General features: G+C 48.4%; 1 protein-coding gene across 1 annotated transcript; it reads right to left on the bottom strand.

The window, feature by feature from the left end:
• Window positions 1-10,790: 10,790 nt before the first annotated feature.
• Window positions 10,791-11,406, bottom strand: LOC102258813 (interferon omega-2; the record flags this gene model as incomplete). The annotated part of the gene is made up of 1 exon (XM_005886204.2): window positions 10,791-11,406. A coding segment is annotated over one exon (519 nt), but the record flags the coding sequence as incomplete, so codon positions are not given.

The following is an 11,406-nucleotide window of genomic DNA, read 5'->3' as shown; positions in this document are numbered from 1 at the left end:
GGGGGGGGGGGGGGGGGGGGGGGGGGGGGGGAAGGGCTTGGTTTTGGGAAAGACTACCGCCAGGGTTATTCGGGGACACAATTAGCAGCAACTTCCCTTGGGATCCCTGGAAAGCGAGCTTCTCCAGCTGTCTCCCAGACGGCGCGCAGGAGGCGTTTAGTGGAGCTGCTTTTTCGAGAAAGTGCAGTCAGGCTGGTCTGAGAGCAGAAGCGCTGGCCGGCCCCGCAGAGCGCCTGGTGCTGCTTTAATAGTGAAGGTGAAACCCTCCATTCCGGCGCCGCCGCAGCCGCCGCTGAAGAAGGAGCTCTGCCTGCGCCTCCCGCGGACATTGTTCTCAGGAAACCAGCACCGGCCCGGGCCTTCTCTGCGCTTCCCCAGGAGTGTGGGGCTTTCCTTTTGCACAGAAGCTCCAGCGAGGCCATTTCCACCGGGAATCCGTGTGCTGGGGGGTCAGAGGCTGGAAGGAGAGCGTGTTGGGGGGTTTGCACAGAATCGGGGCGCTTTGTGCGCTGGATGTCCACAGACTCAGAGCTGGACGCGGGAAGGACGGGCGCGACTGCTCCGCGCTGGGGACGCTGTGGGGTGAGTGGGGGCGCCCGGCCCAGGAGGGGAGGCTCTACAGGGGCTTTGGGGCTTTTGTGCGATGTTTCAACGTGACAGCCTTAGGGAGCCATGGGGTAAAGTTAAAAAACACTGGGAAGTGCGAGCATTGACATGGCTCTTCCTGAAGCTACTCAAAATATTAAAGTACTTTAATATTAAATACAAATATGAAGCCTAATGTTTAAGAAATATTTTATATTAAAGCATCACTTAAACTTTTAAAATAGTTAAATATTTTAGAATTGAATAAATGTCGCTGTAAAATTTTAAATATATTTTACCTTAATTTTCCAATGATAACCAAAAAGTAAACAGCCAACATTTCTCAGATTGACACTTATCAGCACACTTTAAGCACACTCTTATTTTCAAGAAAATATACATTCAACAAAGTACAAGAGACCTTCTGTCATAAAAACTAAGAGCAGGCAAATTAAAACATGTCTAGTAATCAATGTTTCAGTATTGTATGCTATTTTAAAATATTTAGATATTTATCATTTAACTCAGCAATGCTCCAAAGTCTTTAAGTTAATAAAGACTTTGGAAATTTATGTATAGGTATAAGAGGCTGGAGGAAAGGCAGGGGGAGGCCTGTTCCCAGGCCTCTAGCCCAGAGGTTCTCAACCTGTGGGTCACCACCCCTTTGGGGGTCGAACGACCCTTTCACAGGGGTCTAAGACCATCGGAAAACACATATATAATTACATATTGTTTACAGTAGCAAAATTACAGTTATGAAGTAGCAACGACAATAATTTTATGGTTGGGGGTCACCACAACATGAGGAACTGTATTAAAGGGTCACGGCATTAGGAAGGTTGAGAACCACTGCTCTAGCCACTTGGATTCGAAACTGCAGGATTTTTCCCTAGAGATAACATGCCAAGGTTTGGAAGATAATGAGCTCAGCTTCTGATAATAGGCAGACTATTAAGTAAGCATGTGCAGTAAAGAAAGTTGTTCTTTGGGAAAGGTGGGGTGGGGGCAGGGGTGAGAAGGCGCTGAGGTCAGAGCAGTTTTCAGAGCATTAAAGGGGTGAGAATGTTGGTCTTGGGATCTAAAGGCTCAATGAGGGGTCCCTTTGTCATGTCATGTCATAGAGGAGCTTTGCAAGAAGACTAAAATTGTGAACCCGGAGGGGAGAGTACCCAGTGAGCCTGAGAAAGGAGAGTATTTCTTGTTTAGAGGAGGGGACAGTCTAAGGAGTGGCACGGCTTTGTGGGGCAAGAGTGAAACTGAAGTAGGTGACTGTCGTTTGGGACAACTGGGCTTTATGAGGGGATGCTCGGTAGCTCCAGTTGGGAATTGAGGTAGAACTAGAAAAAAGTGAATGGGGAAATTTATTAAGATGCAGTGCAGAGGTGAGGTGGCTAATGGCTGTGAGACTAATCCATGAAACCCCAAAATAGGGAATGAGGCGGCGACAAGGGTCCCAAGGAGTTTGGAGAGGGTAGAATAAGTGGCCCCAGTGTCAATTTAAAAGGAGACCAGCTTACCTGCCACCACAATCATTACCCGAGGCTCTATCATGGTGATGTAAGTCTGTGGGGCCCTGTCAGGCCCTGGGCAGCTTCAGTCTTTGGTGGCCAGTCCCAGAAGGTCTGGGAGCTCCAAACCAGATCCAGAGGGTGGCCAGGCTACAGTCTGATTTCCAGTGGCCTTCCCTTCTGCACCTTGGGCAGGGCCTAGGCAGGGATTCTGGTTTGAGCAGGACTTGGTCCAGTGTCCTTCCTTGTTGCATTTGAAGCATGGGATCAGAGGAGGCTTAGCCCCCAACTTAATCTTAGTTGGAGGACCAGCACTTCATTCTGGCTTCATGAGAGCGGTGGCCAGGAGCTGGAAGGCTTCCATTGATTTCAGAGAGGAAGGGAGAGGGAGAGAGAGATAGAAACATCAATGATGAGAGAGAACCACTGATCCGCTGCCTCCTGCATGCCCCCCATTGGGGATCGAGCCCACAACCTGGGCATATGCCCTGACCAGGAATCAAACCGGTGACCTCTCGGTTCCTGGGTCGATGCTCAACCGCTGAGCTACACCCGGCTGGGCAAGGAGAAAATTTCTTGTTCAAAGGAGGGGGCAGTCATGGAGGAGATAAGGAGATAAGGTATTTACAGTCCAAGGAATGGCTTGGCCTTGTGGGGTGAGAGAGTGAAACTGAGGTAGGTGATTGTGGTTTGGGACAACTGGGCTTTATGAGGGGATGCATGGTAGCCCTGGCCGGACACCGAGGTAGGAGAAAAGAGTGAATGGGGGAATTTAGTAAGATGCAGTGAGGTGGCTAATGTCAGCCCCCATAATAGAGACTGAGGAGGGGACAAGGGTCCCAGTGAATTCGGAGAGGGCAGAATAAGTGGCCCAGTGTCAATTAAAAGGAGATCGGCTTACTTGCTAACACAGTTGTTACCCGAGGCTCTGTCCTGGTGATGTAAGTCTGTGGGGCCCTGTCAGGCCCTGGGCTGCTTCTTCAGTGGCCAGTCCCAGGAGGTCTGGGAGCTCCAAACCAGATCCAGAGGGCGGCCGTGCTGGACTAGCCAAGGTCCGACCCGGAGTGCCCAGACTACAGTCTGATTTCCAGTGGCCTTTCCTTCCTCACCTTGGGCAGGCCCCAGGCAGGGGTCTCGGGTTTGAGGAGGGCTTGGCTCAGTGTCCTTCCTTGTTGCATTTGAAGCATGGGCCCGGAGGAGGCTTAGCCCCTGACTTACCCTTGGTTGGAGGACCGGCACTTCGTTTTCGGTTCATGAGAGTGGTGACTAGGAGCTGGAAGGCCTCCTTCTGGGCCTCAGCCTTGGCCTGATCTCGCCTTTGTTTTTGGATTTGGGTCTCCTCATCTCTATTATTAGAGACCTTAAAGGCCAGGTTAACCAGGTCTTTTTGAGGGGTTTGTTGGCCCTGTATCTATTTTTTGAAGTTTGCAGCATATGTCAGGGGCTGATTGGAATATAAAATGGGTGTTCAGAAGAAGGGTTCCCTCTGGGGAGATGAAGTCTAAGGTGGTAAATTTCTGTAGAGGAGGACAGGAGGACATAGATGTCATGCCAGGTCAGGACATAGGGCTGGGTCAGATTCCTTAGTAAAGGTGGTCGGGTTGGAAAAAGACCTGCGATGCCTCTCAACCTGTGTGAGGCTGGACATAGAGAATGGGACGCGGACTCAGACTACGCCCTCAGTTCCTGCTGCCTCCCTCAGGGGTAGAATGGGCACAGAAATAGAAGAGGCTGTTGAGGAGGGTGGTCTTTGGGTGGCCCGAGAGCAAGTGTTAGGTGGGAGAAGGCTGTTTTGGAGCTTGCATTCTCGAGATTTGGGCTCTCAGGGGCCGGGGAGAGGGTGGTTGCTGGTTAGGAGGGTCTGGGTTTGGGAATCTACTGCAGGTGAGGGAGGGGAGAGGGTGGAGGTCAGTGGTCTGCTGGGTCAAGAGTAGATTCAGGATCAGAGGTGTTAAGAGTAAGATGTTTTGTGTGAAGGAGAAAGATCTGATGGGTAGAGTAGGACTGAAGGGTGAAAAAATGCCTGGACGAAGGGAATTTCTGACCATTTTCCATTGCAGTGACAGCAATTATCTAAATTGCTCAGTGTGTTAAAATTGAAAGTGCAGTTTTCAGGCCATTATCTAGTTTATGTTGTGGCCAAACAGTGTTACAAAGTAAAGTGAGGTGGTTGGGCATGATGTCCCCCGTGAGTGTGCAGAGGGAGTGTGGCGTGGCCCACGAGAGAGGAAGGGTGAGTGACAGACCACAAATCCGAAGGTGACTGTTTAGGGCAGCGTCCTTGCCACTAAACAAATCACCACGAGAAACAAGAGGTGACCCTCTGGACTGGGCGTCCCTCATCCAGAAGGATCCGAAGCCAAACGGCTGAGGAATCTTCTGGCCTGGTGCTAGGACTTTTGAGACATCAGAGAGAGAGAGTGGGCAGCAGAACCGAGAGAAGGAAAATTGTGGAATGTCACTCACCTAGAGGAGATTCGCCAGTGTGGGATGGAGGCTCAGCAATGGAGGAGGAGAGATTCCCGGTCTGGAGTCCTTCTTGGCTGGGTGGGGAAGACCCCATGAGGGAGGGAGGCCCGATCGAGGCCAACATTCGGGTCACCTGAGTAGGATTCGGAGGTAAGCCCAGGATGAGCTGCCGCTGCCTGCTGCTCTCCGAGTAGCAAACTCGGGGTGACCAAAATCAGGACAATGGCTCCTCTTCCCCAGTTTGGGGGGGCCCATGAAGGAGGGAGGCCTGATTGAGGCTGGCAATCGAGTCACCCGAGTAGGATTCGGAGGTAAGCCCAGGACGAGCTGCCGCTGCCTGCTGCTCTCCGAGTAGCAAACTCGGGGTGACCGAAGCCAGGACGATGGCTCCGCTTCAGCACCAAATGTTAGGTCGCTGAAGGAGGAATGCATGAGGCCAGACTGGTGAGGGATTACGAATGACCAAGGTCTAGAAAGTTTCCTGTCGTTTCTGTCACCCAGGCATAAGCGAGGGGGGGTCCTTTGCAGTTGCCTCTAAAGATTGAAGATTCTCAGGTTGTCTCCTCTATGGACATAAAGTACGTCCTCCTCAAGAGAAGCAGCAGGGATGGAGCAGAGCGTCACCCCTGCCACCAGCCACAGAGAGATCTGGGCCATTGAGAGTTCCAGGGGGAATCTCAGGCAGGATGAGCAGCAGCAACTCATCTTCTTGGGGGCCCTGGGAAGCGCGATTCTCTGGCTGGCCGCAAGGGGGAGCAGGTGGCCTTTTCTGGAGGCTTCCTTTTCCATCAGTCTGGTCTCAGTAGCAGAGCAGTCTGAGCCCTACCGAGCGACTTTCAGCCGCTTTTATAGTGCTTTCTGAGTGCGCTCTGCGTTTTGAAAAACGGTGCTTGAATACCGGTACGTTTTGGTAAAGACGACTTTTGGGGGAAAGGCTCCTTTTTGGCACAGGCTGTGTTTCGTGAAGGGCTAGGTTTTGGAAAACAGTGCTTGAAAATGGGTGAGTTTTGGTTAAGACTACTTTTCGGGAAAAGGCTGCTTTTTTGGCACAGGCTGTGTTCTGTGAAGGGCTGCGTTTTGGAATCGGGTGCTTGAACATGGGTGCATTTTGGTGAAGCTGCTGTGGTGGGGGGGGGGGGGGGGGGGGGGGGGGGGGGGAAGGGCTTGGTTTTGGGAAAGACTACCGCCAGGGTTATTCGGGGACACAATTAGCAGCAACTTCCCTTGGGATCCCTGGAAAGCGAGCTTCTCCAGCTGTCTCCCAGACGGCGCGCAGGAGGCGTTTAGTGGAGCTGCTTTTTCGAGAAAGTGCAGTCAGGCTGGTCTGAGAGAGAAGCGCTGGCCGCACCGCACAGAGCGGCAGCCGCCGCTGAAGAAGGAGCTCTGCCTGCGCCTCCCGCGGACATTGTTCTCAGGAAACCAGCACCGGCCCGGGCCTTCTCTGCGCTTCCCCAGGAGTGTGGGGCTTTCCTTTTGCACAGAAGCTCCAGCGAGGCCATTTCCACCGGGAATCCGTGTGCTGGGGGGTCAGAGGCTGGAAGGAGAGCGTGTTGGGGGGTTTGCACAGAATCGGGGCGCTTTGTGCGCTGGATGTCCACAGACTCAGAGCTGGACGCGGGAAGGACGGGCGCGACTGCTCCGCGCTGGGGACGCTGTGGGGTGAGTGGGGGCGCCCGGCCTGGGAGGGGCGGCTCTGCAGGGGCTTTGGGGCTTTTGTGCGATGTTTCAACGTGACAGCCTTAGGGAGCCATGGGGTAAAGTTAAAAAACACTGGAAAGTGCGAGCATTGACATGGCTCTTTCTGAAGCTACTCAAAATATTAAAGTACTTTAATATTAAATACAAATATGAAGCCTAATGTTTAAGAAATATTTTATATTAAAGCATCACTTAAACTTTTAAAATAGTTAAATATTTTAGAATTGAATAAATGTCGCTGTAAAATTTTAAATATATTTTAAACGTAAAAACTGACACATTCTTTTAAACTTTAAAAAATATTTAAATATTGATTTAAATATCCACATAAAATTTAAAAATTTTTAACATTAAAACATGATTCTATTAGAATTTTAAAAATATTTATGTGTTGACTATTAAGGAAATATTAACTGAAAATTTAAAAATTTTTAATTTTTACCATTCAGAGTATAAAAACTGCATGTATGAAACTTCCACTTTATTTCAACTGTATTTTATTTGTACCCAAACAAGGATTTGATATAGTTTTACTGTCTTGGCTGGAATGGAAGCAAACACTGTTTAGTATTGTCAGGATGACTTGTGTTCATGGCCTGCCAGTTCAGAGCTGGAGCTTCTGCCTATGAAACCAGGAAGTCCTGGTTTCAATTCTGGTCTGGGCACAGGTCCTGGTTGCAAGCTAGATCCCGGGTGGGGCTTGCAGGAGGCAGCAGATCAATGGTTCTCTCTCATCATGGATGTTTCTATCTGTCTCTCCCTCTACCTTCCTCTCTGAAATCAAAAGAAGTGTTTTATTTAAGATATTTTTTATAAAAATTAAAATTTTTATAAAACTCAGTTGAGAGTATTGCCATGTTGGACAGTTTCTTGTAACCACGTGACAATGGTGAATCATTTTTCTTTAACTTCACTTTACTGAAATGTCATCACACGTTTGCACCTTGAATGAATCGTTAAAAGGAAAAATTGGTGCTGTGTACAGGCTGGAGAGAACAGTTAGCAGGTCAGATCTTTTCCTTTACTTTGGTTAGAATTTTGTAGACTGAATGGAACTTGCCAAAATTATATTTGCACCGTTTCCCCTCCCTTCGTAAGCCTCTCAGGGACTTGCAAGTGTAAGGTTATTTCATGTCTCTAAAATGTTGACATTTTGTTCACCATGGATGTGCTGCATTAATTCATTTTTTCGTATTGCCTGGAAGTATTGTGTATCTTGATGACTGAGATGTGAGTCCTTCTTAAACTCTGTGCCTGAGGGAAGTACTCTCCCCTTCTGCTAACCCAGGAAAGAGCTTTTGAATGAGTGTTGTGATCTTCAAGGGCTGAAAACCTAGGTATGTCCCATTTCTTACCAGCATCACCCTCTGCCTCTTGCTTGCCTGTTTGTTTATGTTTTCCTGAGCCTCAAATAACACCCCCAGAGGTGGTCTGCCTCTGAGGGTGACAGAGGGGACTATTGAGCTCATTGTTCCCACTCACAGAACAGCAGTGTTTTGTCAGGAACCTTTCCTCAGAGCTGGTTCTCTGCAGAGTGGGCTGTGAGATTCCTCTCGTTCCTGTGCCAGGCACTGATCTAAGGGTGGCAACTGGAGCTCCATTCCTTCCCAGTCCTAAAGACACCCCCCCCCAGTGTTGCCATTTCCTGGGGGAACTCGGCAGGTGCACCCCAGGGTGTTAGAGAAGATGCCACCAAAGCAGCTCTTGGCTTGGCTCAATGTGGACCGTGCAGATGACTGTGTGTCACATCAACACAAAAGGCAGAAGTCATTCCCTCTGTTCAGATTCTCAGCCTGTGACTTGCAAATATTGTTTTATTTAATTTTTATGATTTCCTGTGTGGCCACGACTAAAGTTGTCTCAGGTTTTCAGAAGAGGAATTGAAAATCTTATGTCCTTTAAACTGTCAGCACCACTGAGAAGGACCTGCTCCAGGAGGTGACATGTCTGTAGCAGCTGTGCCCCGGGGACTTTATGGAAAAGAGAAATAAGATCAAAGCTGGGGGCGCCCAGGATTGAAGAGCAGAACCTGACTTGTTGGAGCTCCGTGTCCTTCCTGCCCCTGCGTGGCTGCCGAGAGACCCACAAAGAGTGCAATAGCTGCTGTTCGCATTCTCAAGAAGCAACAAACATGATTAACACTCACGTGATTTTCTCCATTGATCCATGGACACCTCTTGTATTTCCACATTATTCAGTTTTAAAGTTGATCAAAAATTTTTAATTGAAGTTTGTTTGTTAAAGTCAAATACCAAGGGTTTTGTGCAAGTGGTCCTCTATTGATATTTCAGACAGAGGTCCTTTCCTGAAAAGGGCACAGTCTCTGTGATTCTCAGTGATACGGATGCTTTATCCCAGAGGATTCTGCTCCCTGAGGACAAATCCAGTCGTGTCTGATCAGAGCATTTCAGGGACTCAGTGTGGCTCTTTATGTGTCAGATCCAACGCAAGAAAGAGGCCTGGCCCAGAGATGGGAAAGTGGGTGGGGGACAGTGAAGGGACTCAGTACTCTGTGACCTAAACTCTCTTAATAAGCCATTCCATGGCCCAGAATCATTTGTTGGTATTTTTACGCTGGAATCTTCTACCACAGCCAAGTTTGTGGTCAGTGAGTTTTCAATTAAAGCCCTAGAGTCTGCCCCATGCCATGACCTTACAGTTTTCACAGATGGATGATGGCCTCATCTCTCCTGAGAATTCCCATTCCTGATGTCTCCTTTCTAAGCATTGGTTTGGAATAGTGGGAAGAAGAGAAGGAAAAGCAAGATCCAATCTTTTTGGGACTGAACATTTGGTTCCCTAGCCTGACTGTTGTTCTTTTTAAAAAGAAAATTGCTACACATGGGCATCGCCGAATGCGGTAATTCCCAAATATGATTCCAACTCTATAGAAATGAAACCAAGTTAGAAGCAGAATAAACGGGCTAAGTTCTCCATCTGCAGCACAGCGCTGCCCAAGGCAACTGAGCAGAGAGGAAGCCTGTGCCCCCAGGGTTCCAGGCCCGTCCCAGTCCTGGAAACTCCCAAAGGGTTCTTGACAAAAGGAGACAAAACCGGAAGGTCAACAAAGGCCACTCCCATCCAGCCTACCAGATGCCACCTCACTTCATGGCCACTGGATTGAGCTCCCTGGTCCCAACTCCTTTCAAACCACAACCGATGAGCATGTCATATGTGTGTGTGGCATCTATAACATACAGATACGCCCCAGACATCTCTGTCATGTTTACAGTGTAGGTGTGTGTGAGTTCAAAGATTACATGTGGAAAGTAGTAAAGACCATCAAAGAGAAGGGATGTTCATATTGCTTTACTGCAGTTTTAACTCCAAATACTAGATGAGTTTCCCCTTTTGCCTTCGAACGATCAGCCTGGACCCCATCACCGCCAGCTTTGGGGGGCCCAGAATCGACCAACTATTTCTACTCACCCCCAGGAACACTTTTAGAAGGATAATGCACAGAAATTGCACATATCTGCAGCAAACAGCACATGGAATATTCACTCATTGAATGTACTGTGACACTAATACTCACGTGAAAACACAGGAACAAGACCGGTTACGGCCAGGGCCCGGCAGCCTCCCCAGTGTTGCTTCTAGGCCCTCCCTCCAGCGCACCGGGCTCCTGCCTGAGGGTCACCCCTCTGTCCTGATCATGTTTGCCAGGCACCGCTTTATGCTTTTTGTGTGTATTTGCTCCTTTCAACCTGGCAAAAATCCTATGAAAAACTACTGTGATTATCCCTTCATTAAAGGGGGGGAAACCTGGGACCGTGGGAGTTTACATTGATTATCAAGGTCCCGCTGCTGTTAAATTAGAGTTAGGATCCAGCCCAACACTCTGGCTGCAGAACCACTTCTTTAACCCATAAACAACGCTGGGAAAAAGGGGTCAAGCTGGAGGCACAGTCCCATTCCACAGAGTTAGGTGTGTGGGAAAAAGAGCACTAACCTCCACATCTCACTTCTCAGATGTTTCCACACGTACCTTAAAGATCTTATTTCCTGCCAACAAAGACCGCATATCTTTCCCACTCCACTCTCAGATGTTTCTACCCACTGCTCCTTGATGACGGAATATGAATCAGTTACAACTCAGACATTAGGACTGAATGTCTCCCGTATTTTCCAGGGCTCTTCGCAATTCCATGTGTTTCCAGCTTTTGGTAGGCATTTTCTGATAAGTGGTGGGACTATTCTATAGGACTGAATAGACAAGGAGTATGTTGAAATTGATCAATGTAGAAAAATTAAGGGTTTAGGTTTTCAAAACAAAAGAACTCAGGAAGTTATTTTGATAAGAATTTCATAAATAAAGCAAAATGCAAGTTGGATGACAAAAAAGGAAACATGTTTTGTAAATTTGAATACAAGGTAATGGCAAATATTGGTTATGTAAATATATCAATAAGATAACATGAAATAAATAATAAATGAAGAAACAATAAATATATAGATACATAGATAGATAAAAAAAATAACATCACAGCATTAACTATTAGGGACTGAGAAAAGACTTGCTGAATAAAACCTAAAATCTGTGATTAAAGCAGATAGCGGAGCCTTTGCACATGACCCAGGACATATGTGCAAACGTGATCTGGCACATTCATCAGTGAGAATCCTTTCAAGGTGACCTCAGGTCTCCATCGTTATTTCTTAGCCTTTCTTGCAAGGCTCTTGTTGAGGAGAAGGATCTCATGATTTCCACTCTGACAACTTCCCAGGCGCAGTCACTGTATTTCTTCTCCTTCAGGTAGAGACGGATGCCCTGGAAGTACCTCTTCAAGGCCAGGGTAGGGTGCTGCATGGCCAGGGCAGATCCTTCCTCTCCCATCTCCTCCACCAAACACGTGTCCAGGTCTTCCAGCTGCCGATGGAGTCCTGAACGCAGTTGGTCCATGAGGGTCGTGTTCCAGGTGACAGAGGAGTTCTCTGTGGACAAGAGGTTGAAGACCTGCTGGAGCATCTCGTGGAGGACAGCGATGGCCTGGGCCTTCTGGACCTGGCTGCCATCCACCGTTGCCCGGGGGAATCTGAAGTCCTTTCTGTCCTTCAGACAGAAGAAAGGGGAGATCATGCTCATTTGGCTCAGAAGCTCTAAGTTCTCCCTGCTGAGCAGGACGTGGTCCTGAGGCAGGTCACA

The sequence above is a fragment of the Myotis brandtii genome, unplaced genomic scaffold (assembly GCF_000412655.1).
Source record: "Myotis brandtii unplaced genomic scaffold, ASM41265v1 scaffold963, whole genome shotgun sequence".
NCBI classification, from domain to species: domain Eukaryota; kingdom Metazoa; phylum Chordata; class Mammalia; order Chiroptera; family Vespertilionidae; genus Myotis; species Myotis brandtii.
Note: the sequence above shows the minus strand (reverse complement) of the source record. Positions and strands in the feature narration are given on the sequence as shown.